General features: G+C 31.7%; 4 protein-coding genes across 4 annotated transcripts; 3 read left to right on the top strand and 1 right to left on the bottom strand.

The window, feature by feature from the left end:
* Positions 1 to 6: 6 nt before the first annotated feature.
* Positions 7 to 1,659, top strand: MED7 (mediator complex subunit 7). Its single transcript, XM_018513899.1, has 3 exons — positions 7 to 190; positions 1,081 to 1,233; positions 1,337 to 1,659. Exons 1-3 carry the CDS (start codon positions 8 to 10, stop codon positions 1,535 to 1,537), a joined length of 537 nt encoding a protein of 178 aa, XP_018369401.1. The 5' UTR covers position 7; the 3' UTR covers positions 1,538 to 1,659.
* A 3,408-nt stretch (positions 1,660 to 5,067) lies between these two features.
* Positions 5,068 to 10,778, bottom strand: cass (apoptosis inhibitor cassowary). Its single transcript, XM_018513864.1, has 9 exons — positions 10,451 to 10,778; positions 8,035 to 8,196; positions 7,384 to 7,549; positions 7,091 to 7,251; positions 6,769 to 6,966; positions 6,421 to 6,612; positions 5,884 to 6,267; positions 5,613 to 5,763; positions 5,068 to 5,528 (listed from the first exon to the last, which is right to left on the bottom strand). The coding sequence occupies exons 1-9, from the start codon at positions 10,523 to 10,525 to the stop codon at positions 5,440 to 5,442; spliced, it is 1,578 nt and encodes a 525-aa protein (XP_018369366.1). The 5' UTR covers positions 10,526 to 10,778; the 3' UTR covers positions 5,068 to 5,439.
* A 1,509-nt stretch (positions 10,779 to 12,287) lies between these two features.
* Positions 12,288 to 13,706, top strand: LOC108765263 (exosome complex component MTR3). The gene is made up of 4 exons (XM_018513882.1): positions 12,288 to 12,487; positions 12,785 to 13,038; positions 13,187 to 13,333; positions 13,407 to 13,706. The coding sequence occupies exons 1-4, from the start codon at positions 12,337 to 12,339 to the stop codon at positions 13,704 to 13,706; spliced, it is 852 nt and encodes a 283-aa protein (XP_018369384.1). The 5' UTR covers positions 12,288 to 12,336.
* A 1,693-nt stretch (positions 13,707 to 15,399) lies between these two features.
* Positions 15,400 to 17,514, top strand: Det (baculoviral IAP repeat containing deterin). The gene is made up of 4 exons (XM_018513993.1): positions 15,400 to 15,516; positions 15,650 to 15,850; positions 16,803 to 16,923; positions 17,026 to 17,514. The coding sequence occupies exons 1-4, from the start codon at positions 15,485 to 15,487 to the stop codon at positions 17,098 to 17,100; spliced, it is 429 nt and encodes a 142-aa protein (XP_018369495.1). The 5' UTR covers positions 15,400 to 15,484; the 3' UTR covers positions 17,101 to 17,514.
* Positions 17,515 to 17,567: the final 53 nt, after the last annotated feature.

Raw genomic sequence — 17,567 nt, forward strand, 5'->3', positions numbered from 1 at the left:
CAGCAACATGTTCAACGCCGATGACACCATCATTAGGCCGCTCGAGGCTCAGGGCATCAAGAGATTGTACCCGCAACACTTTGATCGTCGGCGCGAGTTGAAGAAGCTCAATCACTCGTTGCTCGTCAATTTCCTCGATCTGATAGACCTTCTTGTCCAGTGCCCCGACAGTCCAAGACGCGCGGAGAAAGTAGGCTGTATTTCTTATTCGAAAAAAAAAAACAAACCCTTGTTGTTTTCATTTAGATATAGGATCAAATCCTGAAAAAAGACATAAAATTTATTTATTTTTAAATCGTTTAATATTCGCATTATTTCAACATTATTTTTAATAACGGAAACATTCTTGCGTTGATTTAGTACTTAATGAGTTGATCGATGAAACTGAATCCAAGTATATCCATGACTACCACTTATGCCAGTTTCTACCAATGTGGATTAAATTTTATCTCTGTTCTACTTCTTTCTCCATCTTTTTCTAATTTTTACTAGAAAAAATTAAGAGTTGAACTGAAGTTAAAACTGTCATTGATGGAAACAGGCTTTGTACTTATTTTGATTGTTTACAGCCAAGTATTTTTAGATAAAAATCTTTTAATGAATGCAAAAATTGAATTCTAGAGCAATTAATAATATAGCGTTAAATGTTCAAAGAAAATATATATCTGAGTAAAAATTTTTTACTCTATTTTTTATTCAAAGTTTTTACTTTTTTATAATTTGTATCTCTATTTAAATATTAAGTCTAAAGACACTAGTATCACGAGTTAGAGTTTAACTGCACATAAATTTCCTTAAGGAGTAAAAGCCATATTGATTAATTATAGTGGAAACAGTAATATAAGCAATAGCAAATCCAAAATGTTCATTTGCTTACTACATATGTATTTTTTTTTTCATGTACCGTATCCTTAAGACTTAAACAACATTTTTTATTTGTTACTACTTATTGTCTTACGTTCTTCTTCTTCCCTACTGTAATTGATCGATTTGCTTACAGTTTTAGTTTTGCTGTTTTCTATCTTTTCCTATGTTCTATGGCCTTTATATTCTGTGATGGAACAGCTGACGTTCTTACAGGTCGAGGATCTCAGTCTATTATTCATTCACATTCATCATCTGCTAAATGAATTTCGACCGCATCAAGCCAGGGAAACGTTGCGAGTTATGATGGAACTACAGCGTAGACAACGTCATGAAACAGCGCTGCGTTTCCAGAAACACCTCGAAAAAGTATATATCTTGACTCTTATTCACATTGGATTTTCTCTTCAACTTTTATAGTAATGTTCACGTATAATTTTCACGATTGTAGCTAATGTTAAAATTGTTCCAGGTTCAAGAAATATTGCAGCATGCGTTACAGATGCTTCCCGATACATCGGAATTGGACTCCAAGCTTGCGATAAACACAGACGCTATGGAATCTGTAGACAATTTAGGTTTCGAACAACAAACGCAGGATCCTTGTAGTTCAAGCGATCGTATTATGTGCAAAGTGATAGACGATATGCTTTCCTCGAATGGACTGTTTTGAGTTATCGCTCTTTATTTTTCAATGTGCAAATCAATCTACCAAGGAATATTCTGAAATAATTGTACATAATACACAACAGTAGTATAATGATGTGCTTTTGAAAATGTTATTAGTTATTTAATAAAATGACAATATTTAAAAAAATATGTTCTTTAGATAAAGGACTGCTGGTAATGTAGTGTCTAAAACGTATTTTATATATTGTGCTTACATATTCATCTACAAAAACTACTCTTCAAACAGAGACTTTATTTTAAGAGTTGCTTACAATTAATTCTTTTATACTTTAATAATATATAAGTTTGACAAAATTTTATGTATGTATAACTCACGATATATCACTCGCGTGTATTTTAAATTTAACAAGACTGAGATTACATGTGTGATTACAAAACCTTCCATAATTCTCAATAAATGTCTTGATCAATGCTTTAATCCTTAACAACGCAAAGAAATTTTAAAAATTTGGTCGTAAAAAGTTAACATTTTTTTAATACCAGATTCATCTTCTGGTGATAATCAGATGTCCAAATACCATTTCAGTCAAGAAGATAAAATCTAAACAAATTAAATAATAATGAAATGTGGAATGCAACAAATGAATAAAAACTGTAGGAAAAACCTACAAAAACTGTTAATATTGTATTAAAAAGTATTTTATTTTTTGTCAATTATGGAAAATTTTATCTCGACTGGTTTGACCCTTTGTTACATTATTCTATGACATTTTTTAATGTATATAACGCTTTATTCTCTGTAATAACACATAAGTTGGATTTGTTTCTAGGTAGATTAAAAAAAAAAGGACTCCGTTAAGTCGAAACGTAAATCGATTATGTAAATTCAAAATATATCCTTGTTTTTGCTTGTTTTTTCGGTCAGCGTTTTATTTTCATTGTTTATTAAATATAATTTACTTGCCTGTTTTAGAATCAATTAATTCATCTTATTAAATCGATCACTTTCTTTTTATCATTTTCTCACTTTTTGTATTTATTGGGTAAAAGAACACCACATAGTATTAAATAATATTATTTATTGAAATAATCAAAAACACATTCACAAATTTTGTATAGATAACATATGTTTTTCTATATGATAATGATGGATAGAAGGAAAGGAAAGAGATGGAACAATACCTTTTAAACTCACCTCACAAACAGCAATCACATGAGAGAAGGAGATATATTTTATATATACATATAATAATAAACATATATCCACCGCAACTCCTGGAAGAAAAATATTAATTAGTTTCTCCAAGTAGCCTCTGCTTCTGCATTCATTTCCGAAAGATTTCTGTAATGGAAAAAAGTGTGTGTATATATAAAATATTTATATGCGCCGAGGTACAGTCCTCCCAATTTCCAAGTCTTTCGTTAATATATGCTTCCTGCAAAAAAAAAAACAGTATAATAGTTGCTTCTTCATTGCTCTTTGTCTTATTTATCGAAAAAACACAGATTATGAACCATTCTTCTCATAATCGAATATATATCTTATGTTAAAAATACGTACTTTAAAGATTATATAATCTTAAATAATATAGACATTTAAAAAAAAATTTCGAAGAAGCGCGATATGTGTATTTGTTAACTTTTTACATACTTGTGCAAATTAAATAAAACAGAAGAATCCTAAATTTTATACACATATATATATGTATATAATTTGAAATCTATTTAATTTGCACAAGTATATATCAAGTTTAACAAATAATGTCATTTATTGTACGCACGTATACGCAATATTTCTCTTATTGATAGAAAATTATTTATCTGGTGTTTCTTCGATAAAACAGCTGTCATGCATTGCTGATTTCGAATTCTCTGTTATACACAGTTCGATCCTGTCAACAGATAAACATTAACAAATATATCAATAAATATTTGGAAAGGGAGGGGAGGAAGCTAATTTAGGAATGGCTACAGGAGATTATATTTTTATAATCTTAAAATTTTTTTACAAGGAAGGAACTATTTCTATTTCCATAACCGTGATCGATGTATTCATGTCCCGTATCTCAATTGCGTGGTTTTAAATTTGAATTTGATAACGTGGCATTTTCATTTTTGTATATGTATCTTCGTCGAACTTTCTTCAATTTCTTTAAATGATATCATTTTGATTTTGTGTCCACGAGAAATATCGTTTTCCTTCCTTCTTTTTTTTTCACATATATGTAGTTCCTTCATGAAATCCGCCAATCAATATTTTTTCTTGACCTGCTTAATATATTCATATGTGCTGTATGTTCAGGGAATGGAAGTAACTCGTTATTTGTAACGAGTTACAGTTGCAAGTTATTTTTTTTTTTCATAACTGTAACGATAACGTAGTTACAATTTTTTGGTAACGGTAACGAATTTTACAGTTACTTTTATCGTTACTTTTTGTATTTTGAACCCAATATATAATTATGATATAATTTTCGTTTATTCAATTTTCAGTCTTTATAGATAGTATTCATAATTTGTTATGATTTTAAGATCGTTTTAATGTCTTACGATGTTTTAATATCTTATCTTCGTGGTAAATATTTATTTTTTATTATTAAATTTAATAACTTATCTTAAAAAAGAGAAATATTAATCTGAGCTTGATCTTTGTGCGTAATATGTTAGAATAAATTTGTATATACATCAAATTCTCTAAACTGCGCGTCAAATAAATATTTTGTCTTGAAACGTAATTCCTAATTAAAACTGGAATAGTAATATGACAAATTAAATTTACAAGTAACTTAATTATATATTTACGTAAATAAGCATGTTAAAGCATTATGAAAAATTTATTGTGAAAAATATCACTCGAATAGCGTTTTAAGATTGAAAATTTAATTGGTATGTGTGTGTGTGTGTGTGTGTGTGTAGATTGCAGAATTGGATATATATTGTACTCAAATATTAAGACTCTCTCGTGACGATATAAGTGGGATATTACATACAATAAATTACTACATTAAGCTTCATCCTTTTAGTTTTTACTTAAAAACAATAATTTCATAATCCTGAAAATTGTAAAATATGTAGCAAACCGAAATATCTGTCTGATATCTATATCATATAGAAGTATAAAGTAATTCCTGAAATACTTAGTTACCAAAAACTGCTGCAGCGCTCCTGCAACGATTTTTGACAGCTGAGAAATATACCATTATTTCAGGAATTATTTTACATCTTTACCCGATATATCGGGCAGATATCTCAGTTTGCCGCATTTACATATTTCAGAATTATGAAATTGTTTTTAAGAAAAAACTAAAAAATAAAGCTAGTGTCATTGTTGTATATTGCTTTTATCAACATTTAAACAAAATATATTGCAAAAGTATTTTTTTTAGACTAGTTGTATCTTAATACTTATTTTAGAATGATTTTAAGAAAATAACGAAGTAACGAATAGTTACGTTTTAAGTAACGACAATCGTAACAAATTACTTTTAAAAATCAGTAATAACGATAACTTTCTTGACTCGGTAACGAGTAACTGTAACTTGTTACTTTAATATAATAACTTTCCATTCCCTGCGTGTTATCTGCGTATATATTCATTCTCTCCATAATTTTATATAATAATAAATGTCTAAAATATTTCGGATTTTCATTGCAACTCATATTACAATTAAACAAAAATATTCATATAATGCTACAATTGCATTCTCCAAATCTTCTTCCCGTATTATAATGCTTGGGAAATTATTGATTTTCTGATTCCCCCTGTTCTGGGAATTTATCAAAGTCTTCAAACTATCACTTCTGTCATATGTAACGGTAAAGATGAACAAAAATAATTTTGTGATAACTTCTTTGAAAGCGCGCTTTGTTGATTTCAGAAAGCGAATAGGCGCTTAATATTGTTACTCTAATTTTAGCCGTTTCCAGTTGTAAGGAATTTTATAGTTAATAAAAATTCTTTCGCCATGAGCCACGACCTCTCGTTCTGAATCCACCTCTTCCTCTAGGTCTGTTACCTTTAAATCTACCACGACCTAAAAACGGTAAGTAAAAAATTAATGATAATATAATAAACTAAAATTTCTTTCTTTCAAATTTCAATACATTTGCCCACTCACCGTAATTTGATATGGTTGAACTGTATTTGCCACTGGGAGGCGTATATATTTCTCTTTTGCTGTTCTTATCTTCCTTACTACGTTTGTTCGGACTATTATCATTTCCAAATGTGATTGGTGTATGTCTTTTTTGGGCAGAATTTTTATCGCTCTAAAACATACACAAAATTAATAAAATCAAAGTACTGCAAGTCAAAGCACTCATGAATGTAACATTATAGTTGTCATTATTTACAAAACAATTTGTTATAATCATATTGAAAATAATAACCTTTTTGTCGTTACAAGGTGTTTTCCACGAGAGATGTATTATACTTTTAAAACTAGGAGGTGAATGAAACAGATCTTTGATTAAAGTATTGATATTGTTGGTTGTTTTCAATGCCACAACTTTTAATTGATTTTCTTCAGATTTCAGTTCTTCTTCTGTTTTTCCGCTAATAGCTTCACGTAATTTCTTTATATAACCTTGAATACCTCTTGCAAAATATTGTAATCTTAACCGAAATTCTTTGAGCTGCTCTGCATCCTTTATCAAAAATTCAGGAGTTTGTTTACACAACTTGTGAAAGGCGTACATTAAACATTCCACATGACTAAATTGTAACTTTGGTACATCTGTAATTTCTGTAGCTGGAGGAAGTGGCATATAGGTCTAAAATAAATAAAATGAACAATAAGCAACGATTTTGATATTTGATAAAATTTGATAATTTTTATCAACAAAATATGAACATTAGATATTACGATACACACAAAAATATGTTGTCAAAATATATGTATGTATAAATAAAAATATAATACTTACAATAAGAGTATTGTAAAGCTGTTGAACCTTATCTTCTGGTTTTTCAATAGTTCCACAAAACACAGTTAATTCAGCAAGCAATTTTAACAGTTCCAATTGAATATCTCTACCATCGGGAGAAGTCATCAAAGACAAATGCGGTAGAACTTGTACACAAATGTATGAAACAAATTTTGATGAATCTATTTGCGACTGAAAAGGGATAAGAATATTGAAATATAGATAAAATATTAAATATTAATTATAAAAAATATATAATATATAAAACATTTATAATATTTTAATATTAAAATATTAAATCACATTTAAAGAAATATTGTAAATGCATCAGTATATATGTATACATACACTGAAGAATGGAAGAGCATGTTTAACACATTGAACCAATCTGTTCCATTGTTCGACATTAGTATGCTTAAAAGGTACAGATAGTTCAGCTTGTTCTATCGTGATATCAACTAGTTCTTGTTGTCCAGTGATAGTAGATCCCAATCTAGTCCATGCAAGAATTTCCATAATACTGTGGAATTCGTCAGCAGTCACATCCTATACAAAAAAAAACACATTATAAAAAATGTTTGTGTGTGTGTGTGTGTGTGTAAACATATATATGTATATATATATATATATATATATATGCGTTGTTATATTAAAAATCATAATAAATTACCTGTAATACTTTTTTACATTCTACAATTAGCAAGTCTTCCGGTTCCTTCGTGATAATGTCATGTCCTATTGCTTTAAGCTTGATAGCTAGAAATTTTATACAACGTTCTCTCGTCCCATCGTCGCCACTAATAATTTGGCTAAAAAATCCACTTAAGGTACCTATAAACAGAAATTTGTTTTATAATCCAATAATTAAGTATACAATTATAAATTGACCACAACAAATGCAAAATTTAATCAAGTCGCATGTGAATTTATAAGAGAGTGTTATTGTAATTTATTAAATAATACCTTTAGGATCACTTTTCATAAGTGACATAATACTGTTATGTACAACTGCCAATTCTGAAGAATCCTCAGCTTGTAATAATTGTGCTAAGATATCTGCAATTCGTGCTGTATGTTCTTTATTGTCTTTACAAAGTGCTGGTAAATCTTTAATAGCTTGTTTTCGAATCTGTAAAAGAAAATGAGGATATTGTACGAAGTGTATATTATGTACGCTAAAAGATTTTAAGGGGTGATGCTTTACACAAATTTAAGACGAAACTTTCATATGATTGTACATCCAAAACAGCTTCAAAACAGTTTCAAAGATACTGGGTGTCAAAAAATTTCATTACTTTCCAAAAATTTCGAAAACGGTGAGTTATTTTGATAAAACTTTAAACATATACAAAGTTTTATCAAAATAATTTGAATGGATTTCGAAATTTTTAGAAAAAAAAATTTTTTTCCTTTAACTATAATTGTATCTTTGAAATTAAACCGTTTCGGATATATGGTCATACGAAGTTTTTATCTCTTGAATTTGTGCGAGGAATGGCCCCTTAAAATCTTTTAGCGTACTTAGTATACACCCTGTATAGTATATGCAATTTATTATTTCACTAAAGCATGCTCAAAACTGAAAACGGCTCAATCTTTTATTTGATAACTTACAGCCATATCTTCATCTTCGCATAAATCTAAATGAGCGTCTATAGCTTGATCTGCTAGCTTTGGGAAATGCTTAAAGAATCTTGCAATAAATTGCGATGCTAGCCGTTTTTCCTTAGGCGATCCTTTAACTGCCGTCAGAATTTCCAGATATTCCTTTTCATGCTACAATATAAACAGTATTGAAGATAACTCACAATACAAAGTTCCCTCAGTAAATTTATATTATCAAATATATATATATATATAATACTTTCTTGTAAGAATATTAAACTTTTTGAGAATTTTTTATCGAGCTGTAAACTGTTAAATGTACATAATTTTAAGGAACATAACAATGTTTGTTAAGATACAGAACTGTAAAGATAGACATTTATTGAAAAAGAATTAAATTAAAAAATGATTAAATTTAAACAAAAAATGAAGTTGAAGCCCTTGGTCTACAGGAATAGTCAGTTGAAATCGTTCTTTCGAAACAGACAACAGACAAGTCAGTTTAATATAATCGGAACAAAGTCAGCTTGGTATTATTAATCAGGATATTCCCGCGACACGAGAAAAGCAAGACTTCATATCAAGGATTGCCTTGAAAAATATTATACTAACATAAGAAAACACGTACGCACGCACATTTGGTACATACTCATTATCGATCTGTTTTCTGTTCCTGCACTAGATTGCACCAGAACCCCTTTTCTCGCTTTTGACAAATATAAAGCATGTACCTATCTCATTTCAAGCTTCAAAAGTATACACTAGTTCACCCATAGAAAACAGACCTTATATATGGATATGCATCTTGCATTGGAACTATCTTTTTCTATCCGTTCTATCGTTCATCTCTCTATCGACTGAATAAAAATTTTCTCCTGTTAATTTTTTTCACGTGGAAAGTGAGAAAATACATAACTCTTATCATATTAATCCCTAACTGGAACATACAGATCTCGGTAATACCGAGACGTTTTCCTAATTTTTAAATACCATAATGATTTGGAGTAATTTTATGTTTCACAATCTTATTTCTCTGTTGAAAATATGAAATTTTTATTCTTTGTCTGCAACCTGAGTCTTTGAACTTCATTGTAGATTTTTATATTGTTCCGGGGGGACTATGAAAGAATTAGAAAAAAATTCTCACATACTTGCGAAAGCTTCAACAAGTTTTTACTATTCAACAAAAGTTGGATTCTATTTTACTTATTTTTTTACAGATTTACATTTATCTACCAGAATTTGCAATAAAAAAATTGATTATGCCTTTTAAAGTGTTATATTATCAATGGATGATTATTTTTCACACAGTTTTGTTCTATTCATATGGACTATTTATCGTACTATATGTATTTGTGCAGTTCAGGTGTTGCAATTTTTTTATATAGTTGAAAATTTTAAAACTTTTAAAACTAATAAGAAAAAAATTGGTATTTTTCCAGAAGAACTTCTTCAGCTTCAAATTTGATGAAATTATGTAATAGTATAGTAATAAGGTAGCTAAAAACTGTGTTAGATACATTGAGTAATAAGAATCAATGGGTGCTGTACATTTATGTAAAATATTGCAAATTATTCACCAGATAGTATTAATGGTTAATTTACAAGGATGGATGTATGTGATTAAATTTATATTGTAAACCAAATCCCTTCTTAATTGGCATCAAAGCTGAAGTAAACAAATTATTCGAAACTATGGCATACTTACGTGAATCAATGGCCGCGTTCGGCAAATATTTATTTTACAATATTGGAATTTTCTTTGCTGAGAAAGGACTAATCGTCTAGTACGTATCTTTATTGTTCACAAAATGATGGCAAATATTAAACAAGGATAAAGTGACACATGGATGTGCCCAGGTAAAGTTTCTGAAATCAATCTAAGGTCTGTTTTCTGTGGCTGAATCAGTGTACATTCTTGAAATGAAACAGGTATTTGATATTTGATAGGTGTTTGATATTTGCAAGAAAGAGACTTCTAGTGCAGGAACAGAAAACAGACCACTAGATCTCAAAAGTGTAATATTATCAGCGTGAAAAAACTTCCAACAATTGCAAAATAAACATTCTGCTGAACACAGCCATTATAAATCAATTAAAAAAAACACTAACTATGTTGTTACTACAATACTGAGTTCTTCATAGAAAGAATATAATGATGTAAGTACATACAGAGAAAAAAATTCAATTTTGAGAAATTAGATTGTATGGTAATCTGCAGATGCACATAGGACGCTATACATATTTTCGGCACTTTGGAATACAGTTTGATGTTTTTATTATACGATAGGAACAATTTGCATGAACAATGCTCTATAAAACATAGCATTGATATATTGCACGTACATTAGAAATAAAATCTCAACTACATATATTTTTGACTGAACGTGGCCGGTACTCGATTTAACCAAGAAATTATACATACTTGTACCAGTTTATCTTTGGCGTCAGCGAGAATGCCAAAGTTCCTATACAGCTTTTCAATACTGTCGGTACTCATTATAAAGCTTACACGTGACTTGAATACGATCGCGAAAGTGCACGCAGATAGCAGAAAATGCGAACTCTCGAAATCTCAGCGAGACACGCCGTAACTCGTAACCGCCAAACGTATGTACAAGAAACACGAGATGTTGTAACTTATAACCGAATGTAACATGTAACGGGACAGCGCGGGACGGGAATACATGAGAAGAGAGAGACGACAAAGATGGCAGCGACGCAGCGAAAATCGCCAACCCACGCAACCGCCTGAAACCGCTGACCGCGTAGTAGCTAGCACTAGTAGCACTAGTAGCAATAGTAGCGTAGAGGAGGGGCTCCTGGCCGGAAAAAAAGAAAGGAGGAGGAGGGGCCTGCGCACAATCAGGCCACAATAGGACAAATATTGGACAGGAATAAATATTAAGATTTCAACCCATCGGAATCTAGTACACCGGAATACACGGTTTCTGATAGGTTGAAATCTCAATATTTATTTCTATTCCTAATATTTCCTCCACAGGAAAGTAGGGAGCAGGGCCTTTAAAATCCGCCTATTGTAAATCCGGACTTATGAATTCGAGTGACCGTGACCCGTGACGTTTCCGAACGCCATTGGGCGCATTCAGCTAACCTCAATAGTTGAGTGAGCACTCACTGTTATTGGTGTATTCTTTAAGCTCATCCAATCAGAATTTTAGATTTATAGGAATACACCAATAACAGTGAGCTCTCACTCAACTGTTGTCGAGTTTGCTGAACGCAGCAGCCATTGTAGACTTGTAGACCCCGCTGCTCGCGCATTAGCGAATTAAATGGAATTAAGTGGAATTAAGCGAGAGTTGGTGTAAGATTCATTAACTGTTGTTAACGAATATATTGATTGACTGTCAGGATTTGGTCCAGCGGTGAGAAAAGAGGAAGTCGGGAATAAACAGTCCTTAATTCCGATCACTGACTTTATTCCTTATGCTTCTCTTATAAATATGAGAACTAATTATAGTCTTATTAACAAGTCGAGATTATTGCTGGATTCACCCTGCATCCGATTTGCGTCGTATGACGCTCTGCAACCAATCAAAAAACAGGATTCTGATGGATTTTGCTCGTATCATCGGAATCCTGTTTTCTGATTGATTGCAGAGCGTTGTACGACGCAAATTGGATGCAGGGTGAATCCAGCATATCGCGTATACATAGAGACGATCAAATCGCGATGCAAGACGAAAAGGGACCGCTGCGACTCTCTCTCTCTCTCTCTTCGGAGAGGACAGCGCCGTGGTGAAAATCTTGATTGGCTGCCAGCGTTCAACGCTTCGCTAAGCCCTCTTATCTTTTCATCGAGTGAAGTTTCGCTGGCGAAGTTGCTCCCGCTATTAGCATATTCGATTTACTGACTCGACCCGACTCCGAGTCAATAGTCTGTTCTGTTTAGCTGCAAAAGAAGAGCTAAATTACGTGTAAGAAATGCAGCTAAAAAGAACAGACTGTTGACTCGGAGTCGGGTCGAGTCAGTAATCGAATACGCTATATGCCGTGAATGAAGAAGCATTGAACAAACAATTCCAAAAATTGACCAATCAAAAAGTACTTGGAAATATTTGGCCAATCAAGTGAGCCACAGCCCGAGTCGGCTATACTTCGCTCATTGTTGGACAATGTTGAACTTTGAGCGAAGCTTCGCTAGCTACGCATTTTCGCACGAATCGACGGAGTGGGGGGTCTTCGCCAGTGGAGCTTCGCTGCATGAAATTTTACCTTAAATTTCTTACATTGGCGACACTGACTCTGAAGACAATTTTTTAAAACAAACGAGAACGAAGAAAGAGAATGCCGGTTGACCAGAAACGTATTAACGGGCCAGATGCGTCTACATCGTATGAAATTTATATTTACTCCGAAACGAAAGACAACAATGGGATACAACGCAATGTTCCGAAAAGGCATGACGATCGCTCGGACAACGAACTTAGAAATATATGTAAGGATGTTGAGGTTGTGTCACATGTTCTCACAATCAGTACAATTAAGTTGACTTTGATGGCTGAATAACTTAACAATTGCTTATCAAGAAATATTTTGTAGTATTTTATCAGTGTGGATAAAGTTATTAATTTTTTTTTGCTGAACAGAAACAACGATTAAGTTAGCAATGAATTGGTTGCAAATATTAATCAATTCTGTCAGTTAAATTATAATCAAGTGTTTTGTTGTGGTTGCCATTAAGAATTAGATTTTTTTTTAGTATATCTTAGAAGAAATAACTTTTTTTGTATAGTTTTGAAAACAGGCATTGTTAGTCAGGCAAAAGGTTCTGCATACATCGAGATGGGTGATACCAAGGTCATCTGCTCAGTATTCGATCCTAGAGAGATACCAAACAAAACTGGCTTCTGCATGCAAGGGGAACTATTTTGTGAATTTAAATTTGCACCCTTCTCTCATCGCAAACGGAAATTGCATCAGCAGGATGCAGAGGAAAAGGAGTATAGCTTGATATTACAAAGAGCTTTAGAACCAGCGGTGTGTCTGGTACATAACTTTCCATCTTTTTTTTTTCATTGGAAATTTTCTTGATTCAATGTATAAAGAAACACTGTGAAACCAATAGTTTAAACAGTTTTAAAAATATGTAAAAATCTTATTTATCACTTGTTGCCTTTATATGTTTTAATTTTAGCAAGAGTTCCCTAATTTCCAAGTCGATGTCTATGCAACAGTTCTCGACAATGGAGGATCTGCGTTGGCTGCAGCGATAATGGCAGCTAGTTTAGCTTTGGCAAATGCTGGAGTACCAATGTTTGGTTTAGTCACTGCATCCACTATTGTAAGTAAACAACTGAGAATTTTAACCAAGCAACGACAATGTATGATGACAAATTATATACTGCTCTCAATAGGGTATATGCAATGGGACATATTTAGTAGATCCAACAGATATAGAAGAAAGTTTTTGTTCCACGAAAGCTGCATCAGATACGACAAATGATCATGGAATTATTGTACAAGCTGCTCTTCCACAGCATGGCCAAATTTCCGAAATGTTTGTGATGGGTAGCATCAGTATGGATACCATGGAATGTTCCATGGATCTTTTGAGCAAGACTCACAAGGATATATGTCCCTTATTAGAGCAACGTCTTGTAAAAACTGTATTTAGGACATTTCGATCAAGCAGCAAAAAAACAAACAATAAATAAAAATATTAAGTTTTTACCTTTTTACGATTGTTTATGTCGCCTTCTGAAATGTTTTGTTACCTCTTGAATTATGTTATCGAGAAAATTCGTAATACTTTATCAGTTATAGATAATTACTGTCATCATCTGATAACTAAATATATTAATGCATATTTATTACATCATATAGACTGATGCTGTCACGCATGATATTTTGTATCAAGAAAGTAAATGATTGTATACAGATATTTAGAAAGGTATAAAAAGACTGCATATCTGTGACTTAAGGAGCATTTAGGAGTATTGTTGAATAAAATATATGTTACATATGTCAGAGTAAATAACGTTTCATAACTCAAAGACATGGATGGATCGCCCTGACAGCGACAAGTATCATCATTAGCACGGTACTCGCCGCCAGGATTACAGGCGCGAAAATCCTTTATGTTTTACCGCGCCCAACGTTTAGCGGCTTTATGACAAAGAAATGTGCGTGTACATATTTGACCATCCAGTTCCGCATTTTGTCATGCATATGGGTAACATAATTAAAATATTATAGTTCATATAAAGTATAATACTAGCTAATAAAATTGTTATATTAATACATAATTTATAAACATAATATATGCTAAGATTATGAGACAGGAAAATAAGTATAGGAAGGCTTTAAATCAGAGTAACCATCTTCTAGAGATCTCTACATGTTGCTGCAAGAAAGTCCTGGAAATGAAAAATCTATTCAGAACAGTCCTGTTAAATTTTGTATAAAAAATCATTTACAATATGGTATATATGCAAGTATATATATAGTATATATTAGTAATTCAAGATTGAATTATTTTAAAGCAACGAAGATCCAGCTCCGACCGTAATAGGCATTTAAATTTCTTGTATTGATTGTGTTTCTCACATATACGGTCTAAAAATATAAATATATTAGTTATAAAAAATTATGTAATGTTTAAAATTTATCATAATTATGATATATTATTAAATAATATATTAGATAATTTATATATATATTTGTATTATTAATATTATACAATTACACATTTATATAATATATAATTTTATTTTATGTTTCTCCTTATTATGTTAGCTTATATAATTTTTAACGCATTGGAAATAGAAATAAGTTTATCGAATAAAATTGTCTATTTGGCTTATATCATGGTCGTAATATTTTGCAGAATCAAACATTATGGGTGAGTTCGGAGAGACCCTATTAGCACTATTTGTGTCATTCTATCTTCATCGTCCATTAAATGTGAAACAAGGATAGTATGACACAATAGCGTTGATAGCGCGCTCCCCGAACGCAGCCTTTATGTGTTATGTCTTGACATCGACCAATTGTATTCCAAAATTTATAGCGTTTTTCATTGGCAAAACTAGTGCGCACTCAATGCACATTAAAGTTGTTTTACACTATTCTAATCTAAATATAAAAGTGAGATATCTCAATTGATAAAATGCCCAAAATTTATTTTATCAAATAACACAATAAAATGTATCGAATATTTCACGGTTTAATTCGCGTTTATATATTTTTATTAAACGTATATCTTTACGTCGATTTTTGTACAACGGCTTTAAAGTGCACTGAGTGCGCCAATGAAAAATGCCATTACTGTCAGTGCTGAAAATGTATAGTATATGTGACGTAGACTGTAGATTTTCAGCGCTGGCAGTATATCTTGGAACTTGGAACACAGTCTGTTGCATTTTAAACGGTCAGAATTGTCAGACTACAATTAGCATTCGGATTGTTCGTTATCGCATTGTTTGAGAAATTTATGTTAGAAAACGAGATGATAGTGGAGTTACCGTAAGTATTAATTGACAAAATATCGAAATGATCAAACGTTGCACACTAAAGATTTGCAGATGGTACACGTTCTTAGGTTTTCGAAACGAGATTGCAAGCTAGGTTATTGTTTTATTTCCCATCTCGTTTACAGAGAAGCTACTTCCTACTTCTGGAAAAAAAATAGAAGCACAACGTACGGCAGTTGGCCCTTCAACGAATCCAACAAATGCAATGCCGAGCGCATGGCCGCCGCTGGATTTTATGTTGTTGGGGACAGCAATGAGCCAGACTTGGTTGAATGTTTCATTTGTAGCAAGCAACTCGATGGTTGGGAATCGGACGATGATCCATGGTACGTCAAGTAACTAATTTGTACATACATTTATTAGTTATTTATTTTCACTTGCCTGTAATTATGATTCATTGTTTGAACTCTAAGAGTATTAATTATTATATTTGATAGTGCTTATTTTTAAAGAGAGAGAATACTCTCCTTACCTCAAATCTTAATAAAAATGTACTCATTCGACACGTTTTTACTTACAAGAATCCGGCAGAAAAACTCAGCGATCTGCCTCGCAAAACAAGTAATTAAGTGTTGAATTTTGAAACTAGAGATTAAGATATCTGTTGTACCGCCTAAGGATGGGTTTAGATCAAGGTTGAGCATGTATTAAACATAACGTATTTTATACATGTGTTTTATAACGTATAATACTGTATGTTATACATAAGAAACTATTCGCAGCTCTAAATTGCCCAACCCTGGTTTAGACCATTTAAACCTTGACAGAAAAGCAGAAAAGCACCAATCAAAACTTGCGCTGGTAGTAAGCAGTACAGAAAGCTGAAACCAGCGAACTACCAGCACAAGTTCTGGACCAAGCATATGTTGCAATCACATTTTCATGTTCTACGCTGACAAATACATGCGTTTTAGGTACATACATGTCGCATTGTAATAGAGGGAAATTTAAACTCAACATTCGTGCAACTTGTACCGTAAGAATTAGCCAATCAAAGCTGTAAGTTCTTGAAAATTCTTGATTGTGATTGGCTAATTTTTACGATTACTATTATGGAAAGTGTGCACAGGCATCTTTAGGGCTGCCAGCTGCCGCATACATTCCGTAACAGTACCCGTAAGAATAATATATTAAGTTAATGACGTATGAATCATTAACTTTATTATTTATATTACATGTATTATATTATTTGTTTCTTTTTGCCTTTCTTTTGTCTTTTAATTCTCTACATTTACCCATCATTTTTGTTAGCAAAATGTATAAATTGAAAACTTACAGGAGTGAACATGAGAAACATCAGTCAAGCTGTCCATTCGTTAAATTAAATAAGCAAGACGAAAAAGAATGGACAGTGGAGGAATTATACGATTTATACAAAAAGTACAAGACAAAAGAATATGTAAGTTTTGCGTATACTTTAAATTATATTGTAATTGTATATACTTCAAATTATATTTGGGTGTCAATTTATTTAGTTATGTTTAATAATAATATTTTGTAGATGGATCAATTAAAAAAGAATATCACCACACTGGAAGATATAATGGCACAGTTAATGAACGAACTCTCTAGATAAAATATCAAATTACAAAGGAAATACCGATTGAATATTATTATGAATTTTGAATGATGGAATATCTATCTTATTTGAAGAACTTCTGAATGTTTAAATATATTTTGTACTGCTTAGGAAATACTAGTATATGGTATACACACAATCAAGATTCTTATTTCGGACTCAGCTCATTCAATTATAAATTTAAGCATTAACTACAAAGATATTTAAAGCAGAAAATTTATGACAATAACACACAAATTTATCTCAAATGAGTCAAGATTTATGATTCTCTATAAGCGAGATACCCTAGGGTGCGTTCCAAAATATGGAGTAAAAGCAGGAACAGTCTTGTATAAAAGTCGGACAAGCCTTTTTCATAACACATAATGCATGAAATATAAAAGAATCAGCCATTCAAAGTGTATTTTAAAAGTAGCCACGGTAGTGGCGCTGCGCGTAGCTTAGCGCCGAGACACTACCAGTAT

Source organism: Trachymyrmex cornetzi, unplaced genomic scaffold (assembly GCF_001594075.2).
Source record: "Trachymyrmex cornetzi isolate Tcor2-1 unplaced genomic scaffold, Tcor1.1 scaffold482, whole genome shotgun sequence".
Classification (NCBI taxonomy): Eukaryota; Metazoa; Arthropoda; class Insecta; order Hymenoptera; family Formicidae; genus Trachymyrmex; species Trachymyrmex cornetzi.

Bases quoted from the DNA above. Each gene is read 5' to 3' on its own strand.
- MED7 (XM_018513899.1), top strand. From the start codon at position 8: ATGTTCAACGCCGATGACACCATCATTAGGCCGCTCGAGGCTCAGGGC. The intron at 191-1,080 runs GTAGGCTGTATT...ACGTTCTTACAG, and splicing joins GTCCAAGACGCGCGGAGAAA to GTCGAGGATCTCAGTCTATT. The intron at 1,234-1,336 runs GTATATATCTTG...AAATTGTTCCAG, and splicing joins TCCAGAAACACCTCGAAAAA to GTTCAAGAAATATTGCAGCA.
- LOC108765263 (XM_018513882.1), top strand. From the start codon at position 12,337: ATGCCGGTTGACCAGAAACGTATTAACGGGCCAGATGCGTCTACATCG. The intron at 12,488-12,784 runs GTAAGGATGTTG...TTTTTTGTATAG, and splicing joins CAACGAACTTAGAAATATAT to TTTTGAAAACAGGCATTGTT. The intron at 13,334-13,406 runs GTAAGTAAACAA...TGCTCTCAATAG, and splicing joins TAGTCACTGCATCCACTATT to GGTATATGCAATGGGACATA.
- Det (XM_018513993.1), top strand. From the start codon at position 15,485: ATGTTAGAAAACGAGATGATAGTGGAGTTACC. The intron at 15,517-15,649 runs GTAAGTATTAAT...TCTCGTTTACAG, and splicing joins GAGATGATAGTGGAGTTACC to AGAAGCTACTTCCTACTTCT. The intron at 15,851-16,802 runs GTACGTCAAGTA...GAAAACTTACAG, and splicing joins GAATCGGACGATGATCCATG to GAGTGAACATGAGAAACATC.
- cass (XM_018513864.1), bottom strand. From the start codon at position 10,525: ATGAGTACCGACAGTATTGAAAAGCTGTATAGGAACTTTGGCATTCTC. The intron at 6,613-6,768 runs GTATGTATACAT...ATCCCTTTTCAG, and splicing joins ATGCTCTTCCATTCTTCAGT to TCGCAAATAGATTCATCAAA. The intron at 5,764-5,883 runs GTTATTATTTTC...TGTATGTTTTAG, and splicing joins CACCTTGTAACGACAAAAAG to AGCGATAAAAATTCTGCCCA.